The sequence below is a fragment of the Lepidochelys kempii genome, chromosome 3 (genome assembly GCF_965140285.1).
Source record: "Lepidochelys kempii isolate rLepKem1 chromosome 3, rLepKem1.hap1, whole genome shotgun sequence".
NCBI classification, from domain to species: domain Eukaryota; kingdom Metazoa; phylum Chordata; order Testudines; family Cheloniidae; genus Lepidochelys; species Lepidochelys kempii.
The window spans coordinates 105,638,624-105,652,913 of NC_136382.1; the positions used below are offsets into that span (position 1 = coordinate 105,638,624).

General features: G+C 49.0%; 1 protein-coding gene across 1 annotated transcript; it reads left to right on the forward strand.

Moving 5' to 3' along the window:
• Positions 1-2,354: 2,354 nt before the first annotated feature.
• SLC35D3 (solute carrier family 35 member D3) lies at positions 2,355-5,612 on the forward strand. Its single transcript, XM_073336671.2, has 2 exons — positions 2,355-2,790; positions 4,786-5,612. Exons 1-2 carry the CDS (start codon positions 2,355-2,357, stop codon positions 5,610-5,612), a joined length of 1,263 nt encoding a protein of 420 aa, XP_073192772.1.
• The last annotated feature ends 8,678 nt before the right edge of the window (positions 5,613-14,290 follow it).

Consider the following 14,290-nt stretch of genomic DNA (forward strand, 5'->3'; position numbering starts at 1 on the left):
AAATGTAATTAACAGAGAACAGGAAGCAGGAAATCGGGGGAGGAATTGTAGCTTGAGGGGTATGATTATCTGATGTGCTGACTCTTCCTAGGGAATGTAAAACTGCTAGTCAAGAGAAGAGGGGGATTATCAACAGAGTGAGCGTAATGCGTTTGATCCCAAGTCCATTGAAGTTAATGGGGGGGTCCTTTGTTTTCAGCGGGCTCTGGAGCAGAATCATTAAGCGTGAACTTTTTCTTTGGGCTCCATTGGACAGTCGAAGGGCAGGCGTTTAATTCCCACCGATGTAGTCTGTTTTCATTCTAGCAGGTGAACCTGTGTTGATGCCCTGAATTCTAAAAACCAGCTTCCAGCCCGTACCTGCAGCACGGCGAGCCTGCTTTTGCGGGGCTTGAGTTAATGGTTTGGCTGATGGTGACATAAAAAAAAATCTGATTTAGTACTGAAGTGTATGGAGGCCGTGGGCAGTCCGAACTAGATTGTCAGTGTGATATTGCAATAGCGGATTAGATTTAACATCATCTGAGAAAACGCCTGCTCTGTTTCAAGAGTAGCAGCGGTGTTAGTCTGTATTCGCAAAAAGAAAAGGAGGACTTGTGGCACCTTAGAGACTAACCAATTTATTTGAGCATGAGCTTTCGTGAGCTACAGCTCACTTCATCGGATGCTCTGTTGTAACCAGCTGCTGATTTTCAACCGTCCGCGGGTTAAAATGCACTGTTGGAAATGCCCTTGTATTAAATCTTTAATATGTGAAAGTTACAGAAACTAAACTTAAGTTACTGCCGGGTCTGTGCCTTCCTGTTGATGTGGTGCACATATTCTGCGCGTCTTTTATTGACCTTTTGTTTGATTTAAAAGGTCCGACTGTCAGGTTAGCCTGTGGCGTGTTCCTTCAGAGAATACCCGCTCCCGCGATTTTTAAAAGCACTCAACGACCTTTACAAGACAAATTAATAAAGTTTGCTTGGGATCTGGCTAATTTTAGAATACCTCTGTGCCTTTAAAAGGAAAAAAACAAACAAGCCTTCATTCCGCTTGCTTGGCTTTTACAGAGGGCAGGTCGCCCGTTTCTCCTGCGCGTCCCTAACACTTGGGTCGGGATGGTTTGACTATAAAGTTAACGAGGCGACCAAGCGGCCACGCGGGGCTGGGGCGGGGTGTTATCTCTGCACAGGGTGTAGCGGTTCCCGGACAGCTCGGGGGGATGATCCCCACCCTGTGCAGTCTGCAGTTGCTCTTTCCAGTTTCCAGTGTCTGCTCGGGCACTGTGCCCGAAAACCTCCCGCCAGGACTTTCCCCTCAGGTCTGGTAGAGAAGCAGGATCTCTCCGATCCGTGTCGGACCGCCGCGGGGTAAAAAAAGAAAAGAAAAAACAAACAAATAAACCCGAGGTGGCGTTTCACGGTGTTTTATTGGGTACGTGAAACTTTGTGTCAACAACCATCACTGCTTCGGGAAGCGCTTTGATTGCCGACGGGTCCCCCCCGGCTGGCTGCGTGCCGATTACGCGGGAATATAAATTGGAGGCGCTTGAGTCGAGGCAGGAGCGAGACTGGCATTTCCTTCGGAGCCGCCCCGCGCCCCCCGGCGCCCCCCCCCACACACCCTTTCCCGTGCCCCTTGCTGAAGAGGGAGGGGAGACGCGGTTGGGTCTGCATTCATTCCAGGCGGCCCCTCCTGCGGGTCGGGCTTTGGGGGGGGGGCAAAGAATGTTTGCGGGTGAGGAAATTGGGCGATTTCGTTGTTCCCCTAGATCCCACGCCCCCGTTGAAAGGGAGGAGGTGTCAGAGCCGCACTCGCTTGCCCCCCTCTGGGTGGGAGAGTGTAAGGAGGAGGGGGCAAGCGCTGGTGCATGCCCCTGGCCGAGTGCTAGCCCCTTACCTTCCGAGGCGCTGGCTCTTTTCTTTAAACCACCCGGCCAGCCCTGACTCATCCCCGGGGCCAAGGAAGCGGCCGGGAAGGAAAACCAGCAAAGGCAAGGACAGGACCCCGCTGTAATTAGAGTCATGGGGAGTGCAGCGCGGCCACGCCGCCCCGCCCGCGGCAGCAGGGACTCGGGCTCCTCCGCACCAGGGGGTTTCCAAGGGCCGCGGAGAGATTCTCCACGGGATCCCCCCCTCCCGCCCCCGCCGCCCCCCCGGGTCAGCCCCTCCCCCGCCCTCCTGCCCCTTTGCGGCGAGCGAGCGGCGCTGGGATCAGTGTCACTTGCCCAGGCGGGGGACCCACGCAGCGGAGCGGCGGCGGCGGCGGCGGGGAACCCGGCGGCGCCCAGGCGTAACGGGGATCGCAGCCTCCTCCCCGCGGGCGGCTGCTGCCGGAGCCCCGGCGCCGCGGGGGCAGAGCGGGCCGCCATGCGGCTGTGCCAGGGCCGCGCGCTGGGCATCGGGGTGGCGGTGGCCCACGGGCTGATCTCGGGCTCGCTGAACATCCTGCTCAAGTTCCTCCTCAGCCGCCACCACTTCGCCTTCCTCACGCTGCTGCAGTGCCTGAGCAGCGCGCTGGCCGCCCTCAGCCTGGCGCTGCTGCGGCGCCTGGGGCTGGTGGCCCTGCCTGCCTTCGGGCTCAGCCTGGCGCGCCCCTTCGCGGCCGTGGCCGCGCTCTCCACGCTGCAGTCCAGCCTCACCCTGTGGGCGCTGCGCGGGCTCAGCCTGCCCATGTACGTGGTCTTCAAGCGCTGCCTGCCCCTGGCCACCCTGCTGCTGGGCGTCCTGGTGCTCAAGAACGGCGGCCCCTCGGCCGGGGTGCTGGGCGCCGTGCTCATCACCACCTGCGGGGCGGCGCTGGCAGGTGAGCCCGGCCCCGTCCCGCTCCCTCGGACCGTCCCTCTCCTGCGCCCCCCACCCTCAGCCCATCGCCCTGCGCGGCTGTCCCCGTGCCCCCGTCCCCCATCCCCATCCCACACCCCACCCGCAGCCCATCGCCCTGTACAGCTGTCCCCGTGCCCCCGTCCCCCATCCCCATCCCACACCCCACCCGCAGCCCATCGCCCTGTACAGCTGTCCCCAACACCCCATCCACACCCACCCCGTCCCCCACCCCCTGCCCTCCCGCCCCCCACCCTCAGCCCATCGCCCTGCACTGCTGTCCCCATCCCTCCCCTCGCATCCTCACCCCATCACCTTCTCTCACCTCTCACCCCATCCACCCCCACCGCATCCCCCCACCACCTTCCCTCCGCCCCCCACCCTCAGCCCATCGCCCCGTCACCAGCGCTGCTGTCCCCTCATACCTCATCCCCATGCCCTCCTCACCTCTCCTCCCGTCCCCACCAAACCTTCACCCCATTCCCGTCTGCCATTGCGGCCACCCCGCACCCCATCCCTTAACCCCCATCATCTTCTCTCCCATCCCTGTTCCAACCTCTCCAATCCCCCATCCTCATCTTCCTCTTGCAGACCCTCCTCCCCAACACACTCCCACCCTACCACTCCTCTCACCCCCTCCCTGCCTGCCTGCCGCTCCTTAGCCCCTCTCAGACTTGTCACCCCTCAGTTCCCACCCCTCCTTCCTACCCCCTTATCTCACTGGCTCCGCGCTGATCTCTCATCCCTGCTTCCCCAGCACATCGGCCCCTCTTATCCCTCCCTTTCCCTTCGCAGCCTCTTTCCTCCCGGTCCCTTTGAGCTTCCTTCCCTCGGCTTGGAATAGGTCAGTACGCGGGACTGTTATTCTGGGGGGCAAGAAGGTTATTTAAATTGTTCCCAACTCTCTGTGGCTTGGGAGCAGCGATCCCTTTGTGCAGGGCAGGTCTTGTGAACAGGGGGTGGTTTCCAGCTCTTCCCTTTTCCTGGGGCTACAGGGATCAGCGAGGAGTGCCACGGTTATTCTGGTGGGCTAGAAATAGGAGTTGAGAAGGCGATCACCCTTGTCCCTTCTCCCACCCACTGAGTTCCGCGCCCTTGGGAGCTGCCTGGCTTCCCCTTGAGAGGCCGGGGTAGCTCGGAGGCTCCAGCTGGGAAGCCGGGGATCTGGAAAGGAGGCGGCAGGTGGAAGCTGTAACCGGGCATCAAGAGGAAAAGCCAAACTCTGCCCTCGGATCCTCACGCTTTACTCCCATTGACTGCAACGGTGACATCCATGTGTGGGTTCTGAAGGCAGAATCTGGCTCTGCTAGGGACAAGGCACCACACGGATTTATGAATTGTTCATGGAACCGGAATGAAAAACATACTGTTCATTTTGCACTGAAACCAAACCTTGGGCTCTTTTCTCCAGCGCCAGAAGCTGCCTGCTTTATTGGGGGGAGGTGGGAAGGGCAGGATCAGGAGACTGAACACTGAAAGCTAAATGGCACGTCCCGGCTGGTACTGAGCTCTGGGGATAGTTTGAGGCAGAGACAGCAATACAAAAATATTTTCCTGCTATGATTATATATCAACTGTGTGTTTCCTTTCTCTTCCTTCTTTCCTTTCCTTCTCCCTCCTCTTCCCCCCCCCCCCCCCCAGAAAAAAAGAGAGGATGCAAACTAATTCGGGCTCTGAGGTAAAACTCTCTGGCTGGGTAGGATCTGGAGAATGAGAAGTTAAAGGGATGACTTTGAAGTAAGGGGGAGAGAAAGAGATTTTGTATGTGATGGTGTCTTTTTATCTACCTATTTGTCAGAAGATAGTGTAATTTAGGATAGTAATCAGAAATCATAGGACTCAGTAACATTTGTTTAAACAGATGTTGTCTCTCTGTTTGGTCTTAAATAATGTCACAAATAAGAACATGGTCCCCCCTCCTTCTCTTCTCTTTCTCTCTCTCTTGTAAATGCATTTTTCTTTCTGTCTCTTCTGGCAGGAGCTGGTGACCTGACTGGTGACCCCGTAGGGTATGTGACAGGAGCACTGGCTGTGTTGGTACATGCTACATATTTAGTGCTCATTCAAAAGACAAGTGCAGATAGTGACTATGGACCCCTGACAGCCCAATATGTCATTGCTGTTTCGGCTACTCCTTTTCTCATTATCTGCTCCTTTGCCAGCATGGATTCCATCAATGTCTGGTCTTTCCCAGGCTGGAAGGACCCTGTCATGACATGCACCTTTATTGCTTGCGTCTTCTTTGGCTGTGCCATGAACTTTACTACCCTTCACTGCACCTACATTAACTCAGCTGTGACCACGAGCTTCATTGGGGTGGTGAAGAGCATAGCAACCATCACAGTGGGGATGGTGGCATTCAATGATGTGGCACCCACAAAGCTATTTATAGCAGGTGTAGTGGTCAACACCTTGGGCTCTGTCATTTACTGTGTGGTCAAGTACATTGAGACCAGACGGCAGAGCAACTATGAAGACCTGGAGAAAGAAGCTAGAGAGGAAGAGGAGAAGGGACATGCTGGAGGCCAACCACCATTTGTAATGGAGGAGACGTCCAAGGAGAAAGGGACCGAAGAGACAGCTGTAAAGGAGTCAGCAACTGGGAACAGTCAGTGTATAGAGGAACAGAAGGACAGCACTGTGGAGACAGCAGAGGTGCCCGTTGTCCACAAAGAAGCTAGGACTGAAGAAGTTAACAAGAGCTCATTAAAAGAAGCCTACCTTGGAGTATGGAGGTTGGTTAGGGGGACTAATTATATAAAAAAAGATTATTTAATAGAAAACGAGGAGTTACCAAATCCCTGAAAAGCAGAATTTTTAAAATATATTACTGGTTGAGGACAGATCTACTTGGTTCCTTGTGTAAGGAGGGAGATGGGATGTATATTTTAAGCATCTTTATGTGGTTATACTTTATTCTGTTGTTACAGTGTAACAGCATCCATGCTAAGAGCTGTACCACACTAATTATACTAGTATAAAATCAGAACCCTAACCAAAACAGTTAATTTGGTACACCATCTATGTGTAGAGCGGGCCTTAAAGTTGGTTTACACTAAATGTAATTCCACTGTCTTCAGTGGAGTTACTCCTGATTTACAACAGTGTGAGATCAGACCTGAACTGCTGAGAAGCTCTGATCAGCAAAATAAGGATATCATCCTACAAATGTTTACTACTTTGTAATCACCCCTCATTGAAGTTTGATTTTGGATTAGACCCATGGAGCATCCTTCAGTGACGTCATTGGAACTACTTAAGACCAGTAGTAAATATTTTTAGAATCAGTTTCTAGAGCAGTTCATTTGTTTTAGATTATGTCCATATATATGTGTGTGTGTGTTTATAAATACAGATCAGTATGCAATAACATTTTTAATGTAGCATCCGGAAACATAACATTTAAAATATATTTTTGGAAAAGATGGTGTTCGGGGCTAAAGATGTGTATGACAGAGCCTAAAATTGCTGAGCTGTTGAAGAAGTGGCACACAGAGCTGTATGCTGCACTTAGTGTACAACTGCACTGAAGTAATGAGAGTCATTTACTGTGATCTGAAATATTATGTTTACCTTCTGTTCAACCTTCTTAATGTATTTTTAAATAAACGCTCTATTTATTGGTTATAAAGTAAATTAAATTTAAAAAATGCATTCTAGAATAATGTAATCCGCTTTTCTTACTGGTCGCTGGTCTAATATTAAAATCATGAGAATAGTAAATTTCTTTGTAATCCATGCAGGCCACTGAACACCACATTTATTGCCAATTTGTTCTCTCTGTGTTCAGTATTTTGTGTCTACCGGTGAGGTCAAATACTGACTGCATCACAGCCAAGATTTCCTGGCATATAACGCTGTTACCTGTTTGGCACATTTGAAAACATGCTGTAGAAAGCTATGCAGTCATATAATACCACCTTTTCTACATGCCTGGTGGAAATGTAATGGTTTGCTGCTTATTGTTAAAGTACGATAGTAGAAACATATGGGAATTCTAACCGTATTTAACTGTTAAAAGCTGCTGTTACAATTTTGTACATTTGCCTGTACGGTAAAATGTGGTTATACTGTAGCTTGTACATAACTAATCTTGAAAGTTTAAGAATTTCCTGCATTAAAAATGGGGATTTGGTAAATAAAACTGAGTTTTCCAATGAAGGAGACTGTTGCAAAATAAAATAAAAATATTGCCTCATGCTGAGGCATGTTAAATTGCATTAACGGAAGACTTCAATTAATCTGGAGAATGACACGTGGAAATAAAATGCACTGCTCTACAGAAGCCTCCTGGTTTTCTTATTGCAGCTGTTCCAGGGTGCTCGTTTTTAGTTCACGTTCATAATTCCTGCACCTGTATCACTTCTAAATTTCCTTCAACATGTTACACCACCACTGTAAGCACTGTCAGACATCACTGGTACAAGAATTAGCAGTATGCAGAGGAATACAAGAATTCCCAAGTGGCTGCTAAACTGGAGTTTTAAGCATCTGGTGCACTAGCCAGTGATTTTCCTGACCAAATCTCTAGGTCGATTTGGTAGCACAACTGTTAATCTGCTATCAATTTAGAATTAAAAATTGATGAGACTAGATCCTATTTATTATTAATTTAATAGTTAGTTACATGATAATAGCCCTGAATATTTTCATTTTAAAATGTTTAATAAATATTATTTCTTTCTCATGACATCCCTGTGAGAAGAATTAACTATTATTTCCACCCTTTAACATTAGGCCAAAGTAACAAATGGTTTAGTGTGGTAAAGATGTGAATATCAGACTTGTGCAGTACACTTGGTGTGCTGATTATATTAGGGTGTTGATTGGTCATCTTCAATGTGCACAGAAATGTGCATTCAGAAAGCTGAAAAGATATAAATTCTCCTTGTGTTATCACAGTTGTGATAATGGTGCATAATGACTTCTTTCAAAATAAACATTAATTTTAATGTCAATATGCCAACGAGCAACACTATTGTTGCTGTAGCATTACAAAGCAAGGAATTAATAGAAACCAGGCAAGGAAAGCCAGACTGGCATCTTTATTTTATTTGTTTCAAAAAAGAAATAAAAATGATGTCAGATAAATGTGGAAATGACAATATTGTTTTATTGAGATATATATTTTTAACTTATTTTACTATAGGAAACCTGATCTTGGCTTTGCCTTTATTGCCAGAAGGAAAGTACCACTGCCTTTAAATAAACAGATGAGGATGAAAGAAGATCTACTTTAAACATGTATTCACTTATTTATAAACTACTATCGACTTTCATGGTCTGTTTATTGCTATTGTTTAATAGCCTCCACTAACCAAATATTTAGTTACCTCTGTTTGCTGCAGGCAAAGGGTTAAGTACCTAGAAAGACACAGCTTTTTTCAGCTCTTACTTTTAAATTAACTGTTGGCAATTTAAAGTTTTAATGATAAAAATCCAAAGCCACAGATTCCATTCTCCTTACTTTCTCTCCCCCATCAGATATATTTTCCCATATTGCTTTGATGTTTCCCCATATTGCCTGGTTTTTAATCTGAAGCCTCAGCAACCGCAGAGCAGGCAATCAACTTTGCCCATCAGTTAGCTGCAATGTTCATGCTTCAATAGTTTGCTGGAGGTCATTGGAAAGCTGTTCACTTACTGCACGCTTGTTTCTGTAATTGATGAGCATGTTGTTGTCGTTTTTCTTCTCTTCCTACTCCCCCGCTCTTCTATTTCATGCTGGGGCAAATCCAGTTGCCAGTGCCCAGTCTAAGTATCTCTTCTGAGTGCTGGGGAGATCCTAAGGGAGAAATCATCCTCTCCCCAAGTTAGTGGAATGGCAGAGTGGACCTACCCCATTGACATCTTTGTGGCACTACATAGGACATAGGTCTGAAAAGGACTTCACCCCTACTATGCTGGGAGGAAGGACTAAAGGAACCTTTTAACAGCAGATCCTCTGTTCCCACCCTTCTGCATGTGGCAATGTACTGATTCCCCATGGAGTTGGGCTATTGGCAAAAAAAAAAAAAAAAAAAAGACCTATACAAGAGAGATCGATCTCTGCCAGGTTGTCAGCAGCAGAACTTCTTGTTTCCTCTGCAGTAGTTGCTCCCCACTTGTGGAGACGCGGGTAGGATTTTGTATTGTATAGATATATACCATAGTTACACAATTTGGGGGGAAATTCTTTGTAGTAAGAGCAATGTGCCAGTGAAGCTGTAAACGAAAAGGAAGGTGGTTGAAAACCAGCACTGTAGTTATTCAAGAATTGGCTTGATAAGACATTATACTTGTTATTGTGGTAGTACCTTGGAACCCCAGTCGAGGGCAGAGTCCCATTGTGCTTGGCACTACACAGACAAGTAACAAAGATGGCTCTCTCTGCTCCAGAAAGCTTACACTCTAGGTGCCAGAGAGCATGCAACAGGTGCACAAAACAGGGGGTGGTGGTTTGGGAGCATGAGGTCATAACCAAATGAACACAATTGATCAGAAAAGCAGAAATTCAGCTTTAGGTTAAAATTTTAGGACTCCCATCAACTTCAACCTCTGGCTCACATGCCAATGGCTCTTAGCCCTGGTCTACACTAGGAGTTTAGGTCAAATTTAGCAGCATTAATTGATGTAAACCTGCACGCATCCACACGATGAAGCCCTTTTTTTCGACTTAAAGGGGTCTTAAAATCGATTTCCTTAATCCACCTCTGACAAGTGGATTAGCGCTTAAATCGGCCTTGCCGGGTCAAATTTGAGGTACTGTGGACGCAATTAGATGGTATTGGCCTCCGGGAGCTATCCCAGAGTGCTCTATTGTGGCCGCTCTGGACAGCACTCTCAACTTAGATGCACTGGCCAGGTAGACAGGAAAAGGCCCGTGAACTTTTGAATTTCAATTTCCTGTTTGCATGGTCACCTGCAGCTTGCCACGCTGGCCAGAGCTCATCAGCAGAGGTGACCATGCAGAGCTCATCAGCAGAGGTGACCATGATGGAGTCCCAGAATCACAAAAGAGCTCCAGCATGGACCAAATGGGAGGTACGGGATCTGATCGCTGTATGGGGAGAGGAATCCGTGCTATCAGAACTCCGTTCCAGTTTTCGAAATGCCAAAACATTTGTCAAAATCTCCCAGGACATGAAGGACAGAGGCCATAACAGGGACCCAAAGCAATGCCGCGTGAAATTTAAGGAGCTGAGGCAAGCCTACCAGAAAACCAGAGAGGCAAACGGCCGCTCCGGGTCAGAGCCCCAAACATGCCGCTTCTATGATGAGCTGCATGCCATTTTAGGGGGTTCAGCCACCACTACCCCAACCGTGTTGTTTGACTCCTTCAATGGAGATGGAGGCAACACAGAGGCAGGTTTTGGGGATGAGGAAGATGATGAAGTTGTAGATAGCTCACAGCAAGCAAGCGGAGAAACCGGTTTTCCCGACAGCCAGGAACTGTTTCTCACCCTGTACCTGGAGGCAGTCCCCCCCGGACCCACCCAAGGCTGCCTCCCGGACTCATCAGGTGGAGAAGGGACCTCTGGTGACTGTACCTTTTAAAATACTATCCATGGTTTAAAAGCAAGCATGTTTAATGATTAATTTGCCCTGGCATTTGCAGCTTTCCAGGATGTACGCCCAAAGCCTTTGCAAAAGGTTTCTGGGGAGGGCAGCCTTATTCCACCCACCATGGTAGGACACTTTACCACACCAGGCCAGTAGCACGTACTCGGGAATCATTGTAGAACAAAGCATTGCAGTGTATGTTTGCTGGCATTCAAACAACATCTTTATCTCTCTGTGTTATCCTCAGGAGAGTGATATCATTCATGGTCACCTGGTTGAAATAGGGTGCTTTTCTTAAGGGGACATGCAGAGGTGCCCGTTCCTGCTGGGCTGTTTGCCTGTGGCTGAACAGAAATGTTCCCCGCTGTTAGCCGGGGTGGGAGGGGTGAGGGGCTAGCCACGTGGTGGCGGGAGGCAAAATGCGACCTTGGAACAAAAGCACATGTGCTGTGTATGTAATGTTAACAGCAAGGTTTACTGTGGAAGAGTGTAACCATTGTTCTAGAAAATGTGTCTTTTTAAATACCACTGCCTCTTTTTTTTTCTCCACCAGCTGCATGTGTTTCAATGATCACAGGATCTTCGCCTTCCAGAGGCTAGTGAAGATTAGAAGGCGAAAAAACCGCACTCACGATGAAATGTTCTCTGAGCTCATGGTGTCCTCCCACACTGACATACCACAGACGACTGCGTGGAGGCAGACAATGTCAGAGTGCAGGAAAGCTCAATATGACCTGGAGGAGAGGTGGTGGGCTAAAGAGAGTAAGTGGCGGGCTGAAGAGAGGGCTGAAGCTCAAATGTGGTGGCAGCGTGATGAGAGGAGGCAGGATTCAATGCTGAGGCTGCTGGAGGATCAAACCAATATGCTCCTTCGTGTGGTTGAGCTGCAGGAAAGGCAGCAGGAGCACAGACTGCCGCTACAGCCCCTGTGCAACCAACCACCCTCCTCCCCAAGTTCCATACCCTCCTCACCCAGATGCCCAAGAATGTGATGGGGGGGGGGGCCTCTGGCCACCCGGCCACTCCACCCCAGAGGATAGCCCAAGCAACAGAAGGCTGGCATTCAATAAGTTTTAAACTTTTAAACTTTTAAAGTGCTGTGTGGCCTTGTCCTTCCCTCCTCCACCACCCCTCCTGGTACTTCTCTCCTCCACCACCCCTCCTAGGCTACCTTGGTAGTTATCCCCCTATTTGTGTGATGAATGAATGAAGAATGCATGAATGAGAAGCAACAATGACTTTATTGCTTCTGCAAGTGGTGATCGAAGGGAGGAGGGAAGGGTGGTTAGCTTACAGGGAATTAGAGTGAACCAAGGGGCTGTGGGTTTCATCATGGAGAAACAAACAGAACTATCACACCATAGCCTGTCCAGTCATGAAACTGGTTTTCAAAGCTTCTCTGATGCGCACCGCGCCCTCCTATGCTCTTCTAACCGCCCTGGTGTTTGGCTGTGCGAAACCAGCAGCCAGACGATTTGCCTCAACCTCCCACCCCTCCATAAACATCTCCCCCTTACTCTCACAGATATTATGGAGCGCACAGCAAGCAGTAATAACAGTGGGAATATTGGTTTCGCTGAGGTCTAACCGAGTCAGTAAACTGCGCCAGTGTGCTTTTAAACGTCCAAATGCACATTCTACCACCATTCTGTACTTGCTCAGCCTGTAGTTGAACAGCTCCTGACTACTGTCCAGGCTGCCTGTGTACGGCTTCATGAGCCATGGCATTAAGGGGTAGGCTGGGTCCCCAAGGATAGATATAGGCATTTCAACATCCCCAGTGGTTATTTTCTGGTCTGGGAATAAAGTCCCTTCTTGCAGGTTTTGAAACGGACCAGAGTTCCTGAAGATGCGAGCGTCATGTACCTTTCCCGGCCATCCCACATTGATGTTGGTGAAACGTCCCTTGTGATCCACCAGTGCTTGCAGCACTATTGAAAAGTAGCCCATTGCAGCAAAGCCATCCACTATGACCTGCACATTTCCAGGGTCACTACCCTTGAGATCACCAGATCTTTGATTGCGTTGGCTACTTGCGTCACAGCAGCCCCCACAGTAGATTTGCCCACTCCAAATTGATTCCCGACTGACCAATAGCTGTCTGGCATTGCAAGCTTCCACAGGGCTATTGCCACTCACTTCTCAACTGTGAGGGCTGCTCTCATCTTGGTATTCATGCGCTTCAGGGCAGGGGAAAGCAAGTCACAAAGTTCCATAAAAGTGCCCTTACGCATGCGAAAGTTTCGCAGCCACTGGGAATCGTCCCAGACCTGCAACACTATGCGGTCCCACCAGTCTGTGCTTGTTTCCCGAGCCCAGAATCGGTGTTCCACCGCATGAACCTGGCCCATTAGCACCATGATGCTCACATTGCCAGGGCCCGTGCTTTGAGAGAAGTCTGTGTCCATGTCCTCATCACTCATGTTACCGTGCTGACGTCATCTACTCGCCCGGTATCGCTTTGCCAGGTTCTGGTGCTGCATATACTGCTGGATAATGCGTGTGGTGTTTAATGTGCTCCTAATTGCCAAAGTGATCTGAGCGGGCTCCATGCTTGCTGTGGTATGGCGTCTGCACAGAAAAAAGGCGCGAAACGATTGTCTGCCGTTTCCCTGACGGAGGGAGGGGCGACTGACGACATGGCTTACAGGGTTGGCTTACAGGGAATTAAAATCAACAAAGGGGGTGGCTTTGCAAGAAACTGAATGGCCCCCTCAAGGATAGAACTCAAAACCTCAAGGATAGAACTCAAAACTAGGTTTGGCAGGCCGTTGATTTCACAGAGGGAAGGAGGGAGGGAGGAGAAAATGAATACAAAACAAATCTGGTCTATTTCTTGTTTTGAGCCACTTCATCTGTCTTTATATATCTTGCTGGCAGCAGACTGTGCAGTACGACCGCTAGCCATCATCATCTCCTGGGTGCTCGGCAGAAGATGGTTCAGTATGACTGCTGGCCATCACCTTCTGCTGGCTGGAGGTTAAAAGACAGTGCACTGCTAGTAGGACCTAATCACCACGAGATGAAACTTAAAAGGGAAATGACCTGGCTGAGTCACTCCCATGTTTGCCCAGGAGCCCGATTAGAAGAGCACCCAGGACTACGTCGATGACGGTTACCAGTCATACTTCACTGTCTGCTGCCAAAAGGCAATTAACTGCTGCTGTGTAGCAATGCAATACCATGTCTGCCAGCATCCAGGAGACATAGGGTGACGGTTTGCTGAGCGGGCTCCACGCTTGCCATGGTATGGCATCTGCACAGGTAACTCAAGAAAAAAGGCGCAAAACGATTGTCTGCCCTCGCTTTCAAGGAGGGAGGGAGGGAACGGGGGCCTGACGATATGTACCCAGAACCACCCGCAACAATGTTTTAGTCCCATCAGGCACTGGGATTTCTACCCAGAAATCAGATGGGCGGCGGAGATTGCGGGAACTGTGGGATAGCCACCCACAGTGCAACACTCCGGAAGTCGACGGTTGCCTCGGTACTGTGGACACACTCCGCCGACTACATGCACTCAGAGCACTTGTGTGGGGACACACACAATCAACTGTATAAAACCGCTTTCTACAAAACCGACTTCTATAAATTCCACCTAATTTCGTAGTGTAGACATACCCTAACAGACGTAAAAGTGGCAGTTCTTCAACAACAAAAACTTCAAAAGCACTTCAGTGAGAAACTGCAATTAACTGAATTAACTGAATGAACTGGAATTAATTTGCAAACTGGACACCATCAACCTAGGCCTGAATAAAGACTGGGAGTGGCTGGGTCACTACAAAAAGTAATTTTCCCTCTGCTGATACTCACACCTACTTTTCAACTGTTGGAAATGGGCCATGTCCACCTTGATTGCATTGGCATCGTTAACACTACAAAAGTATTTTCCCTCTCTTGATATTTACCCCTTTTTGTCAAACTGTTGAGAATAGGCC